A 22668-nucleotide genomic window follows, 5' to 3' on the forward strand; every position below is an offset into this window, starting at 1 on the left:
TCCCTGTTTATGATTCGCGCCCGGAGAATCCGACCGGAAATGGTTCCTTCTCCCTCTTGTTTTCCTTCTCTGTCTATGGTTCGTGCCCGGCGAGGCCGACCGGAAATGGTTCCTTCTCCCTCTTGTTTTCCTTCTCTGTCTATGGTTCGTGCCCGGCGAAGCCGACCGGAAATGGTTCCTTCTCCCTCTTGTTTTCCTTCTCTGTCTATGGTTCGTGCCCGGCGAAGCCGACCGGAAGTGGCTCCGCCTGCCTCTCCTTTCCTTCCTTGTCTATGGTTCGTACCCGGCGATCCCAGAGAGGGCGCGGCGTGGAGGCGCAGAGGCTCATGGGGATCGTGGTCTTTTACAGGCAGCGGGACGCCGTCGGCGGGCGGAGACCGGACTCCATTTCCCAGGGTGCCTCGCACGACCGAGGAAGAAGCCCATAAGGAAGGAGAGCAGGAGCCGTTAACCGAATTCGCCCCCCCCTCTTGTAAAGTGCCCGGTAAGTCTCCTCCGGCGCCGCCCGCCTGCCTCGGGGACAGCGAAGGCCAAAACCTCAGCGGGGAAGGCGGGACTGCAATCCCCATCTCGCAAGTGGGTGGGCTGAAACCAGAAGCGCCTTGGGGGGGCAAAAGAAATCACTCTGTGCATGCTCAGGGGCCCTCTTGACACTTCCCAGAGGACGTTGAAAGGCCAATACATTTGCATGAATAATTAAGCAAATAGAAGGAAATTCCTTGCTGGGATATTATTATTATTATTATTATTATTACTTTTGGTTCCTATTGTGCAGGTAGTCCTCGACTTACGACCACAGTTGAGCCCGGTGGGGGGCCGTTCTGTTGCTAAGCGAGACATTGGTTAAGCCCATTTTATGACCTTTCTTGCCCCAGTGGTTAAGTGAATTGCTGCAGTTGTTAAGTGAGTAATGTGGTTGTTAAGCGAATCTCGCTTCCCCGTCGACTTTGCTGGTCAGAAGGTCGCAAAAAGGGGATGAAACGATCCAGAGGACCCGGCAGTTGAAAAAGGGTAGCTGCTGCCACCTGTTGTACATACTTCGATGGGTACAGAACTCTGGTTGTATATACACACAACGTCTCCCTTGAGTTGCATTGCGCACTTAGTGGAAGGGTTCATGTAGTTTCCTTGAAAGCAATGTGGAATTTTTTTAGTGTGAAAAAGGTAGGTGTTTTAAGGGCGAGATTACAGGTCGTCCTTGATTTATGACCGCGGTTGGGACCAGAATTTCCGTTGCACAAGGGAGGCAGTTGTTCAGTGAGATGCACCCAGTTTTACTACCTTTCCAAGTTAGAAGTTGTAAGTTACAATACCTGTACAACCATTTGTGCCTAGACCAAGTGGTTAAGGCACCAGAAATTGGGAAGCTTTGAATTCTAGTCCTGCTATAGGAATGAAAGCTGCTGAATGACTTTGGGCCAATTCAACCAGGAGACTGTGAGTTCTAGTTCTGCCTTAGACATGAAAGCTGGCTGGATGACTTTGGGCCAATCCCCAGGAGACTGTGAGTTCTGGTTCTGCATGAAACATGAAAGCCAGCTCGGTGACTTTGAACCAATCACCAGGAGACAGTGAGTTCTGGTTCTGTCTTAGACATGAAATCCAGCAGGGTGACTTTGGGCCAATCCCCAGGAGACTGCGAGTTCTAGTTCTGCCTGAGACATGAAATCCAGCAGGGTGACTTGGGGCCAATCCCCAGGAGACTGCGAGTTCTAGTTCTGCCTGAGACATGAAATCCAGCAGGGTGACTTGGGACCAATCCCCAGGAGACTGTGAGTTCTAGTTCTGCATGAGACATGAAAGCCAACTGGGTGACTTTGGGCCAATCCCCAGGAGACTGCAAGTTCTAGTCCCACTTTAGGCATGAAAGCCAGCTGCTGACTGAGCCAGTCACTCTCTCAGCCCTACCTCACAGGGTCATTGTCAGTAAAATAGGAGGAAGGTATGTGTTGGGATATGTTTGCTGCCTTGAGTTAAATAATGAAGGTGGGATACAAATAAGTAAATAAATATAAAAGGAGCATAATGCTAGGCTCACACAGTTTCATCATTTTAGAAAATCTTGGGAAAATAACCGTGGTATCAATTGATGAACCTTAAATAAGTCTCCGTTTCTTTTCATTAATGAGGGAAATTCCTGCCTGGATTTGGACCAGGAAGCAGTATCAAACTTTTGGCCAACTCAGTGTTGTTGTCTTTGTTTACAGGAGCACAATGTACACACTGCTTTCCGGCCTTTACAAGTATATGTTCCGGCGAGATGAATACTGCATCTTAATCCTGGGATTGGACAATGCTGGAAAAACGGTGTGTATCTAGGCTTGTTCATAGAAACGGGAAAAATCTTCACCCGCTCTCTGTGCTTCTATTGGTTTATTCCTAGTCACAAAGTAGAAACTTCCAACTCCTGGATGGGATAAATTTCACCCGTCTCTAATTTCATTAGTGTGGTGTCACCTGCAGGTAAAGAGGCTGTCAACTCAGGGCCTCCTCAAATGAAAATTTTACAATAATAATAATAAAAAAAAACCGTTTAAATTGCCAAGACTTCATGAGATTGACTGTGTGCAAAAACAGCGTCTGCATTTCCTGTGTCGGATGAGGAGAGCACATCTTTCTCCTCCTCTCCTGACCGCTTTTTACAAAGGCACAATTGAGAGCGTTTTAACAAACTGCATCCCTGTTTGGTTTGGTAGCAGCAGTGCCTCAGAGAGAAGGTCCATACAGAGAGTGGTGAGGACAGCAGATAGAAAGTCCATACAGAGAGTGGTGAGGACAGCGGAGAAGATTACAGGAAGTTTGCTTCCCGTTATTCAGGATGCTGCTTATAAGAGCTATGCACTTAGAGCTTGAAGCATTGTTAGAGACCCCATACACCCATTTTACGATGTGTTTCTGCTGCTCCTCTCTGGGAGGAGGTTTCCAAGTATTTCTAGCAGGACTACCAGATTCTGTAACAGCTTTGTTCCCTAGGTCATCCGTCTGATAAATTCACAACAGTCCCTTAATAAATGGTTGTAAATCCATTATAGCAAAAAAAGATGCTGAACATATAATTAAAAATAATGTCCTCAGAGAATCAATTAAATATCAAAAATATTCCAGACGGGCAGTCCTCTATGACTGTTCACTTAAAAATGGTTCGAATTAACAATGGCCTCCAAAAAATATCAGTTATGGATTCAATTTAAACTTACAACTGAATTGTGATTGCAATTCAAGCCCTGGGCAACCACCTCACAATTTCAGACAAGTGATCACAATTTGTGACATTTCCCCCCCCCCCCACTTTGTAGTAAAAACTACCACTGGTTTAGCAAGATTCACATTTATGACCATGGTGGCTTGACTTATGACCATCGTAATATTTGGTTCAGTCACATAAGGACTCAACTTACAACTGCAACGACTTAAATTCCGGTCCCAATTGTGGTTGTAAGTCAAGGACTCCTTATAAGCAGAGATGGGCTTCACATAATTTTAACAAACCAGTTCGCCTAGTGCAGAACGGAAAATGTGAGCGTGCCGCTTCAAACATACGGGGATTTCATGTGCACAGCTTCCAGCATACCTTCTCGGGCAGCTGCGTAGAGTAGAGCGGGCAAGGCGCGGAAATCAGCTGGGCTGTTTGGGCAGGGCGAGCGAGCCAGAGAGTGAGATATATAGGACGGGATAGCACCGGGGCGGGGGGGGGGGGGGCAGGCCCAGCCGGTGGTCGGAACTACCGGTACGGGAGAACCGGTGTGAACCGGCAGCAGCCCACCTCTGCCTATAAGGGATCTACTACTCATTCTAAAACAAATTTGGGGAAAGGAGTGTTGTGACCCAGGCCCCGGAGGCTGATTTATCTTCGCATGCTGATTCGGAGGATGATATGGAGGAGGAGGAAGCTGTCACGAGCTATGTGCCGGAGGGGCCGTCTTCACTGGTGAGTCAGCAAGAACTGACAGTTGCTGACGTGCCTATGGACCCCAGCCAAATTGAGGAGGAAACAGAGGCCGGTAACGACGAGGGGGAGCCCCTATTGGATGCAAGAGAGAGACGTAGGAGACGTCGGAGAGAACAGCTATTGCCATGTCCTAAGAGGGGTGGTCAGGAGACGTAGGGCCACACCCTACAAAGTATAAAAGGGGTGGGACTGGGCTGGAAAGGCGTGGTGAACAATTTGTTGGCGTTTTGGATGCAGTGGAGTTACAACTGTTAGTTTGGAGTTTTTGACAAGAGTCTGCATTCCTGCATTAGCCTGCTGGCTGTCTGCCAAGACCTTTGGAACATTGCCCGGTAACTATTGGACTGATATACGCTTTGGAAGAGAACTATTTATTAAAGGGCCAGCTTCCGTCTCTCTAGCCTGCGTTTGTTACTGCTGGGCTATTTGAGCCTCTGCAAGGCCACTCGTGGGAGGGGACAGAACAAGGATCATTAAACAGATCCATCTCAAAGGCCAATAGTTTTTCTGTAGTTTCAAAAGAAATGGTTAACAAATCGTTCTGAGACAGCAAGGTTCTTTTTGCTTAATCTCCAGATCCAGAATTTGCATTAATTTTTGTCTCGTTTCCATAGCAATCAACGGATATAAACAACTCAGGTTTTCCTCTACGTTTCCTTTCCTTTCTTTTCTTCCTCAGACTTTTCTTGAACAGACAAAAACGAGATTCAACAAGGCCTACAAAGGAATGAGCTTATCCAAAATCACAACCACGGTCGGCTTGAACAGTAAGTTGACCTCGATAGCTGAAGAGCGGGAGAGTACGAGTGGGGGACATTTGCCTTGGATTGGCGTTACCCAAAACTATGTGGGTCACCCAACAGATGCTGAGGAGACCAAAAATTAACCCCATCAATTTTCATTCAGAGGAATCTCTGAGCTTGGTTGTTTTCTTGTAGACATTTCATGACCCAACTAGGTAACATCCTCAGTGCTAGAAAGGAGTGTGAGGAGGAGGAAGATTGTGAGGTCCCTGGTGCTCTCTGAGCTTGGTTGTTTTCTTGCACATTTCATGACCCCACGAGGTAACATCATCAATGCTAGAAATGAGTGCGAGGAGGAAGAGGAAGATTGTGAGGTCCTTGGTGCTCTCTGAGCTTGGTTGTTTTCTTGCAGACGTTTCATGACCCAACTAGGTAATATTATCAGTGCTAGAAGGGAGTAGGGTTTGCTCTCTTTCCTGATTTTATGATGGGGTTTTTAAAATTTGAAATTGGTTAAATTTGAGATATTTAAATTATGGGCCAAATTATTTAATTATTTTAAATCTATTTTAACTTTTGTATATAAAGTGTTTTACTTGGCTGTTCACCGCCTTGAGTTCGAAAGGAGAAGGGCGGTATAGAATTTTTAATAATAATAATAATAATAATAATAATAATAATAATAATAATAATAATAATAATAATATATACACAAGTGGCTTTTCCTGTCAGTGTTGCTGGGAGTGTTCTTCATGGTTCCTTGACGAGGCCACAGTTCACTGTTTGATTGTTTGTCTGAATGTGATAGTTCCTTGATCGTCCCAACAACGCTGACAAGGCAAGCCATTTCTATGCAGGTAGTCCTCGACGTACGACCACCATTGAGTCCAACACTTCTCTCGCTGAGCGAGACAGTTGCTTAGTGAGTTTTACTCCATTTTATGAACTTTCTTGCCACAGCTAATAAGTTAGTAAACATGGTTGTTAAGTAAATCTGGCTTCTCCATTGACTTCGCTTGTCAGACCGTCGCAAAAGGGGACGACGTGACCCCGGGACACTGCAACCGTCATAAATATGAGCTGGGCGCCAAGCTTCTGAATTTTAATTTCACATTTTTATTGAGGTATAGGATAAAATAAATGATGTGACCTAGGCTTACTGAGTCATTACACAATTAGTCCCAAATAAACCTATTTTATTGTAACAGCTGAGAGTTACATTCATTCCCAGCTGAGTCCCAATTAGTTGCAAAACAAGTCATTCGGGATAATCACCGACCTTTATCTTTTTTGACACCCTGCCAAAGGCCTTACTTGGCAAAGCCCCACGAAGTTCAGAAACAAACAAGAGACGCCGACTGGAAACAAAGTTAGCAATGTTGCTTTCCTGCAAAAGGTCCCAAGTGCCTTTGTTTCTCTTTTAAGCCTTATGGGAGGGGCCAGTCATCTCCTGGCCTTACTCCCGAGTCGTCCCTTTTGCTTTAGCTGCTCTTGCCTTCTGGCAGCTCTGAGCATGCGTGCACTAGGAACAGGCTCCTCCTGTCCCTCTGCTGTCCGACTCTGGAGGCTCCGGAGTCCGCGCATCACTCCCAGATGTCCCTGGCCCCTTCTCTGCCTCCGACACAGAGCCCTCGTCCGGGCCTTCCCCAGACTCCAGGACTGGCCCATCTTCCTCCCCAGCCTCCTTACTGTCCAACTCCGCTGCCAACTCCACAAGCTGCTGTCGGACCACAACAATAAGATACAAAACACAAAAGTAAATAGGAAAGCAGTGGGGAGGAAGAGGGCGAAGAGAAGTGAGGAAGGATGTAGAAAAAAAGAAAAAGAAACATTGACTTCCGAATCTCTCTGTTACAGTAAGACACTGACATCAAATCATATCTTTTTGCTTTTTCATATTAATATGAACAAGCCATTTTTTATAAGGATCTATCAGTCTAATCGGTAAAACCCAAAGTCAAAGTTTCACTCTTTTCCAAGCATCTGAATTTCGATCACGTGATGACGGAGACGTCGCAACCGTCATAAGCCAAGTATCACTGGGGATGCTTCCAAGGTCGTAACTCTGAAAAATGGTCATAAATCATTTTTTTTCAGTGCCTTCAGTTCACTAAATGAACTACTGTAAGTCGAGGACTATCTGTATATCCAAAGCTCTTTAGCCTTTCTGTTGCAGGCCTGTGTTTTAGACTTGAGTCGATCCCCAAAGAAGTTAAATTAGACGCAATGCAGAAAAATGTGCACACTTTGAATTGTCCCCTTGTGTCTCCTAGTTGGCACCATAGACGTTGGCAAAGCTCGGCTGATGTTTTGGGACCTCGGAGGACAAGACGAGCTTCAGTCTCTTTGGGACAAGGTAGGGTGGATAGATACGACTACAGTATTACACGGTCCTTAAACAAATCAATGGTGCATTACAGATGCAGTTTTGCTGAAACCGGACGTAAAATACTAGTTTTGGGTTAAAAACATCATAAAACATTTTCGTGTGACTGCTGGACACTGCAAAGGGTAGTAACTGTGATCCGGTTGCTGAGTTCAGTCACATGACCACGGTGGGAGGGGCAGAACCGTTAGAACTTTGAATCCAAATCCAGGTAGGTCCGTCAGAACTTCAGATCGTCACTAAACAACCGGTTGCAAGTCAAGGATAGGGTTTTCTTTGGGGCTGTTGGAATATTTACTTTTTCCAGTTTGTTAGCTAGTGTGATATTCTCCAGATATGTTGGCATAGCTTAGTTCGATATTAACTACATTGATAAGTCTAACTAAGTTATTAGTTAAATGTCTGAAGTGGTATAGGGCCTCCTGTTTGAGCAGTGGGTTGGAATAGAAGACCTCCAAGGTCCCTTCCAGCTTTGTTCTGATTAATTAATTTTACTGTTCCTTCTTTGATTCCTTGCCATATTTCAGTGGTTATTCCATATCGGTAATGTCTGGAGTGCTGATCCAACAATATTTTAATATTAGAGGTTCTTGTAAGTAGGGAATATCTTCTAAGGCAGGGGCATCCAATCTTGGCAACTTTAAGACCTGTGGACTTCAACTCCCAGAATTCCTTGGGTAGCATGGGGAATTCTGGAAGTTGAAGTCCACAGGTCTTGAAGTTGTCAGGGTTGGACACCCCTGTTCTAAGGTATCTTGAATGTTGATCGCTCTACTCTTTCCTTGAATATTCTTCTTTCCTCTCCCCTGCTCTCCCCTCCCATCTCCTCCCCCTTCTCTCTCTCTCTCTCTCTTCCTTGAATATGTCTGTCTCTCCCCTCCCCTCTCCCCTCGTCTCCCCCTCCTCTCTTTCGTCGGGGAATTCTGGGAGTAGAAGTCCACATACGACTTCAGTGGCCGATGTTGGGAAACAATGCTGTGGAGAAAAATCCCCTTCCCTTCCCTCACCCCTCTCCTCCTCTCTTCCCCTTCTCCTCTCCTCTCATCCCCTCCCCTCCTCACTTCTCTCTGTTTCTTTCTCTCTCTCTCTCTCTCCCCTCACTTCTCATTAGTTGGGGAATTCTTGGAATTGAAGTCCACATGACTTCAGTGGCCGATGTTGAGAAACAATGCTGTGGAAAAAAAATCTGAGAAATGAATAATTCTCTTCTCTTCTCTTCTCTTCTCTTCTCTTCTCTTCTCTTCTCTTCTCTTCTCTTCTCTTCTCTTCTCTTCTCTTCTCTTCTCTTCTCTTCCCTTCCCTTCCCTTCCCTTCCCTTCCCTTCCCTTCCCTTCCCTTCCCTTCCCCACTTCTCTATGTCTCTCTCTTTCTCTCTCCTCTCTCCCCCCTCACTTCTTGCTTGTTGGGGAATTCTGGGAGTTGAAGTCCACATGACTTCAGTGGCCGATGTTGAGAAACAAAGCTGTGGAAAAAAATCTGAGAAATGAATAATTCTCTTCTCTTCTCCTCTTCTCTTCTCTTCTCTTCTCTTCTCTTCTCTTCTCTTCTCTTCTCTTCTCTTCTCTTCTCTTCTCTTCTCTTCTCTTCTCTTCCCTTCCCTTCCCTTCCCTTCCCTTCCCTTCCCTTCCCTTCCCTTCCCTTCCCTACTTCTCTGTGTGTCTGCCTCTTTTTATCTCTCTCTCTCTTGCTAGTCAGGGAATTCTGGGAGTTGAAGTCCACATGACTTCAGTGGCTGATGTTGAGAAACAAGGCTATGGAAAATAATCTCTTTTCCTCTCTCTCCCTCTGTCCGTCCGTCCGTCTATGCTGCCCGGCTTGCCGAGATGGATTCTGGGCATCTTATATTCATGCCATTAAAATTCCATCTATAACATTAAAAGGATAAGCAAGAACCATACATTCAAAATTCAGCACACATTTAATTTTCAACATTCAAAATGTTACTCTTTGCAGTATTGCTTTCGGGTTTTATTATATTTGCAATGAGACCTATTTTAACGTAGGTTTGCACTGAAGGATAGAGCAGCAGCGTATAGAAACATTACCAGGCAGAGCTGGCAAAGTCCAAAAGGAACTTTCTAGAAGTGGGAAGAGTTGTAATGTAAAGCGTGAAAGCTTAAAGCTCCCTTAACGGACTGCAGTTTCTTTTTTGCTTTTTTTATGTGGCCTCAGTATTATGCAGAATCCCATGGGGTCATTTACATTATCGATTCCACCGATGAGGAAAGGCTGTCGGAATCCAAGCGAGCTTTTGGTAAGTGTGTGTGTGTGTGTGTGTGTGTGTGTGTGAGCAAGAAATCCAGATATTTGGAGTTTGACACATCTCCAGGGGTTACTGGAGTTTCCTCCCTTCAGTGAGGGAATTCAGTTGCACAAATTGCCAACAGCCTGTTTGGTGTAGTGGTTAAGATATTGGCCAAAAACAAGGAGACGGTGAGTTCTAGTCCCACCTTAGGCATGAAAGCTGGCTGGGTGACTTTGGCCCAATCCCCAGGAGACGGTGAGTTCTAGTCCCGCCTTAGGCATGAAAGCTGGCTGGGTGACTTTGGGCCAATCCCCAGGAGACGGTGAGTTCTAGTCCCGCCTTAGGCATGAAAGCTGCCTGGATGACTTTCAGCCTATCACCAGGAGACGGTGAGTTCTAGTCCTGGTTTAGCCCTGAAAGTCGGCTGTGTGGCCCAGTCTCTCTCTCTCTCTCAGCTCAGTCCAACTCACAGGATTGTTGTTGTGGGGAAAATAGGCGGCAGAAGAGGTACTATGTCTGTCCTCTGCTTTGACTCAACTTATATAGTGATAAAGGTGGGATCAAGCTCGAGTCAATAAATACGCATGCCATCTTATTTTGAAATATTTCAAAATAAGGTTTCAAATATTATTGAAGCCTTATTTTCAGAACATATTTTGACAAACCTAGCCTGGATTTTAGATCTCTCTCTCTCTCTTTTGCTCCTTTACAGAAAAGATGATAACCAATGAAGTTCTGGAAGGTGTCCCTTTGTTGGTTCTCGCTAACAAACAAGATATAGAGGTATGATTAAAAAAATATATATATATTATTTTCTAAAAGATACCTGTATTTATTTTAATAGATCCAGATTGCTTTTCTGTCCACAAAACAAGGAGAGCATCATTGAAGGATGGATGGATATGTGTGTGCATAATTATCACATACACCTCTTTATTTTTTAAAATTATATGCCCCCCATCTCTCTGTCAAGTGACTGGATGGCTCTATAATTTTTTTTCAGGGGTGAAATCTACTTACCTTCCTTACCGGTTCGGAAGCGCATGTGCAGAATTTAAAAAAAACATTACTTCCTGGTTAAAACCAGGAAGTAATGACACCTGGGCGGGTGGGAGGAGCTTTGCTCCGCCATCGCTACCAGATCGCCGAACCAACGGTCAAGATCGCTACCGGATCGGGCGATCCAGTCTGATCCAAGAGCATTTCACCCCTGGTTTTTTGGTTTTTTGTTTTTTAAAACCCAGAAGTAATTATTACACAAATGAAAAAGTTGAAACAGAAGCCAAACAGCTTTCCATTGAATGAACTAAGGCAGAGATGGCTAACCTTTTTGCCGTCGCGTGCCAAAAGCAGGGGGAGCATGGGGGGGTCACGTACCCGCGTGCCCACACCCGTAATTCAATGGCCCCCTACGCTCCACCCCACCACGCGACCCCTGCTTTTGGCATGCGACAGCAAAAAGGTTACTGGTGGGCCTGGTAGGCCTGTTTTTTGCCCTCCCCAGGCTCCAGAGGCATTCTTGGAGCCTGGGGAGGGTGAAAACAGCCTTCCCCACCCACCCTGGAGCCCCTCCAGAGGCCGGAAACAGCCCGTTTCCCGATGTCTGGTGGGCTCGGAAGGCCCGAAAATCAGCTGGCTGGCGTGCATATGCACACTGGAGCTCAGCTAGGACAACACTCGTGTGCCCACAGATATGGCTCCGTGTGCCACGTGTGGCATGCGTGCCATAGGTTCGCCATCATGGAACTAAGGTAACCTCGTTTTTCTGGTGGTTTTCTTAAAATATTGATACATAGTCTGTGATTGGTTTAATTGGTTCAAGAGCCTTGGTAGTACAGTGGTCTGAAGCACCCTGTTATTAAGACCAGCTGCCTGCAATTACTGCAGGTTCGAATCTCGCCAGGCTCAAGGTTGACTCAGCCTTCCATCCTTTCTAAGGTAGGTAAATTGAGGACCCAGTTTGTGGGGGCAATAAGCTGACTTTGTATAAATATACAAAAGAATGAAGGCTATTGCTGAGCACATTGTAAGCCACCCTGAGTCTCCGGAGAAGGGCGGCATGTAAATCAAATTAAAAAAAAAAAAAGTAGAAATCACCGGTAGACACTTCCCTGTTTTACAATGGTCACAGATTTTGCATTACATACCAATGTTTCTGTGGATACACATTGATCAAATTTCAATCTAGGGCAGGGGTGTCCAACTTTGGCAACTTTAAGCCTTGGCGGACTTCAACTCCCAGAATTCCTCAGAATTCCTTTGCAAAGCTGGCTGGGGAATTCTGGAAGTTGAAGTCCGCTAAGGCTTAAAGTTGTCAAGGTTGGACACCCCTGATCTAGGGGAAGACGCAACAAAAAAGCAGCAGATTTTTTTGCAGCCTTGAATGCCATCGAGTGTACAGGTAAATCTTTGACTTAACAACCACAATTGAGGCCGGAGACTTAGGTCGTTGAAGGAAGCGGTCATTCAGTGAGCTGCTTCCCTCAACGACCACAATCCTGGCGCTTCCAGTTGCAATCGTTGCCAGTTATCTCCTGGGACGTTAAGCAGGCAGAAGAAACGAGAGAGACTGGAGCGACTCAAAGAGGCTGACTGAAAAACATCCATCTCATAACCCAAGCAGGATTTGGGGAACCGTCTCTGTTGGCTGCAAGAAGCCAGGAACCAGAGTGGTTCAAATGAGTACAAGTTTATGCCATGGTATCTCTCAACAAGAATCTACTAAACCAGGTGTGTCAAACTCAACGCCTGGGGGCCAGATCCAGCCCCTGGGGTGTTTAGATATGGCCCGCGGGCCGCCCTGAAAACAGCAAAGGAACGGCCCCAGTAGTGGGTTCCACTTCCCTTCGCTACCGGTTCGGGAGTGCATGCGTGCATGTGCTTTCTTCACTCGCACACAGCACTTCTGCGTGTGCGCAGAGCGTCTGTGATGTCGTCCGGGTGGGGGGCAGAGCCTCCCGGCCCCGCCACTAGTGGTTCGCCCGAACCGGTAGAAACTCAACACTGACCGACCCACGGTGGTTCTGCTAGCGAAAACAGAGCACGTGGCCCTCCGGAGCTCCATTTTCACCGGCAGAGGGTTGCAGGAGGCTGTCGCAGTCGCCCTCCGGAGCTCCGTTTTTCACCAGCAGAGGGTTGCAGGAGGCCATCGCAGCCGAAAACGGAGCTCGGGAGCCTGTTTTCGCTGGCAGAGCACTTGGGCCACCACAGGCGCCCCCAACATGAGTGATGTTGAGCTGACCACGCCCACCCTGGCCACGCCCACCCATCCGTCCACCACCACCACCTCACCGAGGTCAAACAACCCTCATGCGGCCCTCAATGAAATCGAGTTTGACACCCCTGTACTAAACGGTCAAAGCAAATTGGCGGTCGGTAAGAGTCGACGGAATTGATCGTGTGACGCGTTAGTACCCCTTTACAATTGGTGATATTCAGCCGGTTTTATCCGGTTCGGGCGAACCGCTAGGGGCGACTGCGGGATGCCACGCCCATCTGCGCAGACAACATGATGTCCCATTTTTCCATGTTTTTGAAGCTTTGTGCATGCGCAGAAGGAAGATGCGCGTGCGCAGATTTGCGAACCGGTAGGGAAGGTAAGTGAATCCCTCCCCTGTTTTACAATGCCTTGGTAAGTCCAGTTGCCTCTTGAAAAAAAATCACCTTTGGGATAACCATGACCTGGATGGACTCTTTCCATAGACCAGAGGTCTTCAAACTTGGCAGCTTTAAGACTTGTGGCCTGGCTGGAGAATTCTGGGAGTTGAAGTCCACAAGTCTTAAAGCTGCCAAGTTTGAAGACCTCTGCCATAGACATTTGCTGAAAAGGACTGTGTTGTCAACAGGAGCCAGGCAGTGTCATATCCCTCCCCTTCTGTTGGGAATAACCCAGGAGGCCTCGTTGACCCCCCTTTCAAACCCTACGCCCTCTCTGTCCAGAGTGCAAACGTGGCCGTGTTGAAAAGACGCTGGGATGTTGCCGTTTTGAATTTTACACGCCTTTTATTCTGCCCTTAACAGCTGCAGTAGCAGGTGCTGTCCCCCAGAGGGCGCCAGCCCTTTGTTGAAAATGAACATTTACCGTTTCATGCCACAGAGGGCTCTTTGGCCGTTGCGTCTAGCTCTTCTCACACTCTTGCATCATGCCAGGTCCAAAGAGTGCATTCTTTTGGGTACCGCCAAACCAAACGTGAAGAAAGGAAGAAGGCATTGCCGTTTCCAAATATTTAAACATCAAACACCTCATTCGAAGAGACTCAGGATGTTTGCGTCGGTAGCGCCTCCCGACTCAAGACGAGGCATCGAGTCTGTTGGCTTGCACAACGCAGAAGCCACGTCGCTCACCTTATGTGTTAAGACTGTGGTCTGTTCGAAGTGTTTTTAAGCACAAAAATTGCCCCCATGCCAACTCTAGTAATTTCTTTTCAATTTATCTGGAAAAGTCCGCAGGATTACAAAAACTACCCAGGAGATGGGTCAAAGCATTTTCGTGTTCTGTACAGGTAGTCTTCGACTTACGAACATTTATTTATTTATTTATTTATTTATTTATTTATTTATTTATTTATTTATTTATTTATTTATTTATTTATTTATTTATTTATTATTTGTTTGTTTGTTTGTTTGATTTATATGCCGCCCATCTCCAGAGACTCAGGGCGGCTTACAATGCGTTAAGCCAGTGGTCCCCAACCCCCGGTCCGCGGACTGGTGCCGGGCCGTGGAGTACCTGGCACCGGGCCGCACAGCGGCCGGGGGACATGAACGCTGCAGCGCAAAGGCTCCTGGGCCGTGCGCAAAAGCTCCTGGGCCGTGCGCAAAAGCTCCTGGGCCGTGCGCAAAGGCTCCAGGGAAGAGAGCCCCGCGCAGGTACGCATGTGTGGCCCAAAGCCCCCACCCCTGCGCGCGCTCAGCGGGCCACCGTAAAATTATCAAAGGCTGATTGGTCCGCGGCGATAAAAAGGTTGGGGACCACTGCGTTAAGCAATAGCCTTCATCCTTTTGTATATTTATACAAAGTCAGCTTATTGCCCCCACAAACCGGGTCCTCATTTTACCTACCTTAGAAAGGATGGAAGGCTGAGTCAACCTTGAGCCTGGTGAGAATTGAACTCGCAGTAATTGCAGGCAGCTGGCAGCTAAATACTACTTTAACAGTAGTTTAGTCCACTGCGCCACCAGGCTCTTATTTAGCGAACAAAGTTACAGTGACATTTGGAAACGGGGACTTACGACCGGTCCTCGCGCTTACGACCACCTTAGCATCCCTAAAGCCACATGATCAAAATTCATAGCGCTTAGCAAACAGCGTGTACAGGTAGTTCATTTAGTGACCATTCAGTGTTGCAAAGGCATTGAAAAAAAATGACTTATGACTGCTTTTTACAATTAAGGTGGTTGCAGCATCCCCATCTCTCTCTCTCTGTCCTGGAACTCAAGCCAAAAATGTCTTTTTCAGCAAATGTCTATGGGGATTCTCAGTCATCCAGGCCGTGGTTGTCCCAAAGGTGCTTTCTCAAAAGGCAAACTGGACTTTTTTGGTTTTTTTCCCTTGAAAACGTTTCGCTTCTCATCCAAGAAGCTTCTTCAGTTCTGACCGAATGGTGGAGAATGCAAGGATTTACTGTATATTCTTTGCAGTCATCTGGTCGTTAGTACTCTCTTTGAGAGTCGTTGAGGGCCACTCGGAGGTTTATACGAGCCGTGGTGGTGCAGTGGTTAGAAGCAGGGTGGATTTGATTTAAATCGAGTTGATTTAAATCACAATTTAAATCATGATTTAAATCACTAGTAAAAAGGCTTGATTTAAATCAACTCGATTTAAATCATAATTTTTAAAGAGCAACTTGTCATCTCTGCTACTCCTTTGACCCGCTGTTGACTCACCGATAGTCCCAGTGTTGCAGAATATACAGCCTCATGCTCCATAACTAAGCTCCATTTCATGCTGAATAAACTAAGTTATTTATGTATCTTAAATAGAAAACTATCTTACGATAGATTTTTACCCCAAAAGTTTTTTATTAAAATAAATTCGATAAAAATCAAAAAAAATCCGATTTAAATTAAAAAAATCTGATTTTTTTTATTTTTTAAAAAAAATCATTGATTTTTATCCACCCTGGTTAGAAGGCAGTACTGCAGGCTATTTCTGCTGCCTGCCGGCTGCCTGCAGTTCGACAGTTCGAGTCTCACTAGGCTCAAGGTTGACTCGGCTTTCCATCCATCCTTCCGGATAAAATGAGGACCCAGATTGTTGGGGGCAAGAGGCTGACTCTGTAAACCGCTTAGAGACGGCTGGAAAGCACTGGGAAGCGGTATATAAGTTTAAGTGCTATTGCTCTCTATGCCCTCAGGCTCACCTGAGCAGTGCAAATGGGTGTGGAACCTTCTTAGACCTGCTGAAAGGACTATGTTGTGGAGAGGGGAGAGGGGGTGTGGCATCCCTCCCCCTCTGTTGAGAGGGGGCTGTTTGATCTTAACGTAAATGGCCTCTTTGACCCCATTCTGGACAGAGAGGACCGCTGGTTTGAGAGAGAGGGATAGGTCACCACTGGTCTACAGCACAGTCCTTTCAGCAGTTCCAACAAGGTTACACACCCATCCGCACTCTGATTCAGTGACTCCCGAGGGCACAGACGGACCTCCAAGCAGCCTCAGTGACTCTCAGAGAGAGTACTAACGACCAGAGCACTGCAAAGAATACACAGTAAATCCTTCCACTCCCCGCCATTCAATCAGAACCGAAGAAGCTTCTCGGATGAGAAGCGAAACATCTTCAAGGGGAAAAAAACCAAGGAAGTCCTGTCGCCTCTTGAAAAAGCCCCTTTGCGTATATTATTTAAAAAAAAAAAAAAAAAAAAACGAGATTTTATTTCGAAATGCAACTGGAAGTGATCGTTGTCGGACCTTCAATTTTCTAATCTGGGCGTATTCCGAATTCCACCCGATGAGTAAAAACTGCTTTCGTGCCTTATTTATCATGCTTTAAACATTTGTGGCCTAATTCAGCATGAATGTTTTGGAAACAGAAGCCCGGTTACTAAAGAATTTCAGAGAAGCGTAACATTGCTTAAAAATGCCGTCTGGGCAGGGTCTTAAGAAACGCCGATGGCTTTCGAGTTCGGCTTGGCCCATGTTGCTGTTGTGTAAAACTTAAGGAATTGTGAGTCAGTTCTTGTTCATGCTGACATTTCTAGACAAGAAGTTAATCCATTCTCCCTTTTCCATGTGTTGATTCCCCCCCCCAGTGCGACTTATGACTTAATCCTGCCCTTTTCCCTCGCATTTTAATGTTTAAATAACAGGCAAACCCAAGAGTGGATTAAGATCCTTAGCGGATTAAAAATACAATGACAATGTACGGATGGTCCTTGATTTACAACAGGTCGTCTAGTGCCCGTTTAAAAGTTACAACGGCACCGAAGAAAGGGACTTACGACCATTTTTCACACTTACGACCTTTGTGGCACACACACACACACACACACACACACACACACATGTGATCCTGTGATCAAAATTTGGATGCTCGGCAACTCATACTTACGACGGTGGCTGTGTCCCCAGGCCCTGCCATCCCCTTTTGCGAAGTTAACGGGGTTAGCCAGATTCACTTAACGACCGGTTTAACCGACTTTATCAACTGCAGTGATTTCACTCGACAGCTGTGGCAAGAAAGGTCGTAAAACGGAGGCAAAACCCACTTAACCAATGTCTCCCTTAACCGCAGAAATGTTGGGCTCAACTCTGGTTGTAAGTCGAGGACTGCCTGTATTCATTTCGGGAAAGTTTTGCTTTCTGTTGCCGTTTCTTAGAAGTCAGGTCTGTTACTGAAAGCATCTTCTGAGTTGGCACTGAAACCTTGCAGTCATCTCCTCCTCCTCTGTTCTCAGCCTTGGCGTCAATAGTTTGTGGCAGTCTGGCATATATTTGCTTTTGGTTTCCATATCTCTCTGTTTCTTTGCTCCGTGCCAGGCTGTAACCTTATATTCAAAGCATAAGTAATTGTTTGAATGAAAGCCATTTAGTAGCGTGGAACATTTTGCGTCACGGCTCTTGAGTTTCGGTGCTTGGAAATTGTTTGCGGGGTTGACTAACCAGAAATAATGAAACAGATCCCAGCTTCAGAGTAACCGAAGCAGCGTGTAGATTAAATTAATGGCTCCACGTTGGGGTAAACGTGTCTTACTTTACCCAGAATGCGCTAAGTCTTGCAAAAATGTGCGAGGAGTCCTTGGTGCTCTCTGAGCTTGGCCGTCTTCTTGCAGAAGTTTCATTACCAAACCAGGTAACCTCAATGCACTGATGATGTTATCTAGTTTGGTAATGAAACGTCTGCAAGAAAACAACGAAGCTCAGAGAGCACCCAGGACTCCACTGTCATCATCATCATCGTCCTCCTCCTCCTCCTCCTTCCCGCCCGCAAACCCCACATCCTTCTAAGAACAGATGATGTTTGCTAGTTTAGTAATAAAACACCTGCAAGAACACAACAAAGTTCAGAGTGTCCACGGAGATTCTAAGTCCGTGATGGCGAACCTATGGCACACGTGCCACAGGTGGCACATGAAGCCATGTTGCCTGGCACGCCAGCTCAGCTCCGTCAGCTGATTTTCGGCTCTTTTGGGGCCACCAGAAGAGGGCCTGGGGAGGGGGGGGGGAAGGCCCGTTTTTTTTTCTCCCTGGCTCCAGATCCTCTCTCTGCATCTGGGGAGGGTGAAAACAGCATTCCCCATCCCCTCGGAGGCCCATTTCTCAACTTCCGGCCTCCGAGAGGGTGGGGACCATACCGGGCCATCGCGTGCCAGGATTGGGGGGGGGGGAATGGGGGTCGCGCTCGCATGCAAGTGGCAGGGCACATAGAATTATGGGTGAGGGCACAAACCTCCCCCGCCCCCCCTTCCTGGCACGCGATGGCAAAAAGGTTAGCCATCACTGATCTAAGTCATCCAGCTCACGGTTCTCCCAAAGGTGCTTTTTCAAGAGGCAACTGGACCTTGTCTTTTCTTGAAGACATTTCGCTTCTCATCCAAGAAGCATCTTCAGTTCTGACTGAATGGTGGAGGGTGAGGGAAGGGATTTATATTCCTTGCAGTCATCTGGTTGTTAGCGCTCTTTCCGAGGGTTGCTGAGGCCACTTGGAGGTTTCAGCAGTTCCAAGAAGGCTCCATGCCCATTTGCACTCTGACTCAGGAGGCCCTCAGGGCACAGATAAACCTCCCAAGTGGTGTCAATAATTCTCAGAGAGAGGACTAACGACCAGATGACTGCAAGGAATATAAATCCTTCCATCCTTCACCATTCAGTCAGAACTGAAAATGCTCCTTCGATTAGAAGGGAACTGTCACCAAAGAAAAACGAAGTCCAGTTGCCTCTTGAAAAAGCACCTTTGGGACAACAAAGCTCAGAGAATACCAAGGACTCCATAATCTTCCTCCTTCTCCTCTCCACAAACCCCACTCCCTTCTAGCATTGACAATGTCACCTAGTTGGGTAATAAAACATCAGTAAGAGAACAACCAAGCTCAGAGAGACTAAGGACACTAAGTTTCCGAAAGATGCCCTAATTAATTCATGAGCCATGAGCCAAACTTCAAAAGAAATATAGTCATTTATTAGGAGCACCTTTTCAGCAATATTCGGATTATTCGGCAATATTCGGCAGTTAGAACTAATCCCACGTAGATTTACGTTCCCCTATGATCCTGTCTCTCCCCTCCTCCCTGGCCATGTCATAAATCACATTCTCCAATTAACCACTTTGGCTGGCTGTGAAACCCAACACCCTCCTACTGATTGCGGTAAGAAAGCATCTATGGAATGCAGCTTCAGTTATGGAAATCAATCAGCTCTATCAGTTCTCCCTCCCTCCTGCTCATGGCAACTTGAAAGCTTTACAAGTTGACAGTTCAACCCTGAATTACAAAGTCGTCCTCCTCTTCCTTTTCCTCCTCTCCACCAACCCCACACCCTTCTAGCACTGATGATGTTACCTAGTTGGGTCATGAAACATATGTAAGAAAACCACCAGGCTCAGAGAGCACCAAGGATCCCTCATTTCAACCCTTTGCTACAAATATTCCCCTTTATCGAAGTAAATGTGTAACCAAAAGCTCACAGGCCATATTCTCTGATACTATATGATATTAACCTGGCTAGTGCAGGGGGAAAAAGGGTGAAACAAAACAGCTTTCTCTCAGAAATGTTTTCATTTAAACTGGCAAAACAGTCCACCTCAAGGAAAATGGCCCCAGGACTTCCCCGATCCTGGAGGCACCCCGTGCTCTGCACATTCATTTAACGACTACATTCAGGAAAAGCAGGAGTGCGGGCATCATTAAATAAGGTTGTCTCACCCAACAGCCATCCCCACTTGGGACCGTACAGGTAGTCCTCGACATTTCGATCACACACTTGAGCCCTGCATTTTGAAACGTTTCTTAAGTGAGTTCTGCCCCGTTTTACGACTTTTCTTGCCGTCGTTAAGTGAATCACTGAAATTGTTAAGCTACTCACACAGTTGTTAAGTGAATCTGGCTTCCCCACAGACTTTGTTTGTCAGAAGGTCGCAAAAGTTGATTACGTGACCCTCCCAGGACACTGCAACCGTCATAAAGATGAGTCAGTCGCCAAGCGTCTGAATTTTGATCACATGATTATGCTGCAAAGACCGTAACTGTGAAAAGCATCACAAGTCACTTTTTTCAATCCCGTTGCCACTTCGAAGAGTCGCTGAATGAACTGTTGTAAGTCGAGGAGTACCTGCAATGGGTAGGTTCCATTGCAATTGTAGGTCCAGGCCTACCTGATTCCACCCTCCATGTTTCCCAACAGGGAGCAGAGTGTCGGAGGTCTTCCAGACTACCCATGCTTGAGCTATTCGTTCAGAGATATTTGTTGAATAGATTTGCCAAAACGTGACTCTTCCATTTCTCTTCTTCCTCCAGAACTGCCTCTCGATCCCTGATATCAAGACGGCGTTCAGCGACTGCATCAACAAAATTGGGAAGAGGGACTGCTTGACCCAAAGTTGCTCGGCCCTCACTGGGTAGGTAGGGAGCCTGTCGGGGAAGGAGAACAGGAAAGGCCTGGTCAAAAGGCGGTCAACTCACTCTTAGGACCCCTACTTAAATAGTATTGGCCTGGATTCTGGCGGAACCTAGAATCTAAGAATGCAAGTGTCAGGGCTCCGACGAATGCCCTAATTAACTCATAAGCCTCGAGCCAAGTTTCAAAAGAAATCCAGTTATTTATTAGGAGCAACATGTTGGCAGCTTCCCAAGTGTAATCAACTCTGCTGCATGTAATTTACAGCTCAACTATGACCCTGTTCCCCCCCCTCCCCTCAGGCTGTGTCATAAATCACATTCTCCAACGAGGCACTTTCCCAGGCTGTGGAAACCACGCCTCACAAACTGGATCACAAATCTGAGATCCAACTTTTGAGGAAGGTATGTTTTGAGGTAACTTTTGAGGAAGAATGTGGCTGCTGAATTGCTCCATCAGTTCTCCCGCTTTTTCTACCCATGGCAACTCGAGCCTGGATAGCTCAGCAGACTAATGCATTGTAATTTAACTCCAGCTGTCTGCAATTACTGCAAGTTCGAATCTCACCAGGCTCAAGGTTGACTCAGCCTTCCATCCTTTCAAAGGTAGGTAAAATGAGGACCCAGATTGTGGGGGCAATAAGCTGACTTTGTATAAATATACAAAAGTATGAAGGCTGTTGCTTAACGCATTGTAAGCCGCCCTGAGTCTCCGGAGAAGGGCGGCATATAAATCAAATTAAAAAAAAAGAAAGAAAGAAATTGGGGGCTCAATTGTAGTCGTAAGCAGAGGACTATCTAAAGTAACTCTGGGCAGCTGACCGGTAATTTGAATGTAGATATATGAAAACTGAACAGTCCCGTCAGGGAAGGCCAAATATCTAGAACCCCCTAAAAAAGGGTATTTTTATGGCGCAGGCCTCTCTTTTAAAAGAACGGGACCATCCCACACATGGTTTGGAAGTCATGCTGGACTCTTCTGTGTCTCTCTCCCTTTCCACAGGAAAGGCGTCAACGAAGGCATCGAGTGGATGGTCAGGTCCGTGATGAGGAACATCCATCGTCCCCCGAGGCAGAAGGACATCACATAGGAGGGACCACCAAGCGATCGCCACGCCGGACACTTTGGCCCCTCCACAGAGACTCTTCTCCTCCTTCCTCTTCGCCTCCCTTTCTCCTCCCCTCTCTCTGTCCTTCAAGGAGCTTCCTAGGACCCCCCCTCCCCTCTCCGAATCAAAGATACGTTTGTCCCCTCTCGTGGCATCTTGCAAGAGATCTCAACCCCGAGAAGAACTGAGACGGGACTTCCTTTCCTTCCTGCTCTGCTGTCCCTCCTCCTGAGCATGGAGTGGGACGGGGTGATCGATATTCCAAATATGCATAGGACGCATGTCCCCTTCTCTCCTTTTTTTTTTCTTTTTTCTTTTGCAAAGCTACAAATCTGTCGGGAATTGGAAGACTTCTGGGGCTACTTGATCAAACGGGGCCACGGAGCAGAGGGGGAAAACCCCGTTTTCCAGGGATCTTCTGGGCCGTCCCATAAATCTGATTTTGCACTTGTGTGGAAAAGGAGCGATCGGCATGTACACCTCACAAATGCTGCAGAGAGAGAGAGAGAGAGAGAGAGAGAGGAAAAAAAAGAGAGAAATCACTGCCGGAGCTCTCTGTCCTTTTTTCATCTCGGTTCCTATATTTGTGCACAGGATTAAAACTGATTTCTAGTCCTTTTCCGCTCCGTTGCTTTTCTCTACGGTGTGAGTAGAAAAAAAAAAAAAGAATCAAGTGTTCGTGCTAGAGAAGGACTCATTGAGGAAATGTTCCGGCTCTGGTCGCGGAATGAGACAACTCGCTTCGGCCAACTGACCTCCGGACAGTTCAACGATCCCATTGAATTATTGAAAATAATTTAAACGACGATTGTAATTGTTGTCACTCCCGTTTCATTTTGGCATTCCTTCATTTCATGATTCTATCCCCGCCGTTTCTTCGGGATCGGTGTAACTTTTGTCCCGCAGCGAGTTGGCCGGCGATGTGTTAGCAGTGGCCAGTTGGGCCATGGTGAGTCATCCAAGACCTCTCTGGTCTTGCCAGGGTCCAATATCTGAAGAGATTGTAAAAAGATTACAGTCCAGTAAAACGTCATTATCCTTTGGTCCAACGTTGACCTGAACGGGGTTTGTGGCTCTCTTCCATTCTGTGCAGTGGAGATGGTCAGCCTGGCATAACGTCCAACGGAAAACGAGGTCATCTTCACAAAACCACATCATCAGTTTTAGAGGGGAGTGGGGTTTGCGGAG

General features: G+C 46.6%; 1 protein-coding gene across 1 annotated transcript; it reads left to right on the top strand.

The window, feature by feature from the left end:
- The first annotated feature begins 398 nt into the window (after positions 1-398).
- ARFRP1 (ARF related protein 1) lies at positions 399-22433 on the top strand. Its single transcript, XM_070940230.1, has 8 exons — positions 399-484; positions 2208-2307; positions 4629-4716; positions 6966-7048; positions 9251-9332; positions 10036-10106; positions 20273-20373; positions 21375-22433. The coding sequence occupies exons 2-8, from the start codon at positions 2215-2217 to the stop codon at positions 21460-21462; spliced, it is 606 nt and encodes a 201-aa protein (XP_070796331.1). The 5' UTR covers positions 399-484; positions 2208-2214; the 3' UTR covers positions 21463-22433.
- Positions 22434-22668: the final 235 nt, after the last annotated feature.

Source organism: Pituophis catenifer, unplaced genomic scaffold (assembly GCF_029215685.1).
Source record: "Pituophis catenifer annectens isolate HBS135680 unplaced genomic scaffold, rPitCat1.0.hap2 SCAF_3, whole genome shotgun sequence".
In the NCBI taxonomy this organism is placed as follows: Eukaryota; Metazoa; Chordata; class Lepidosauria; order Squamata; family Colubridae; genus Pituophis; species Pituophis catenifer.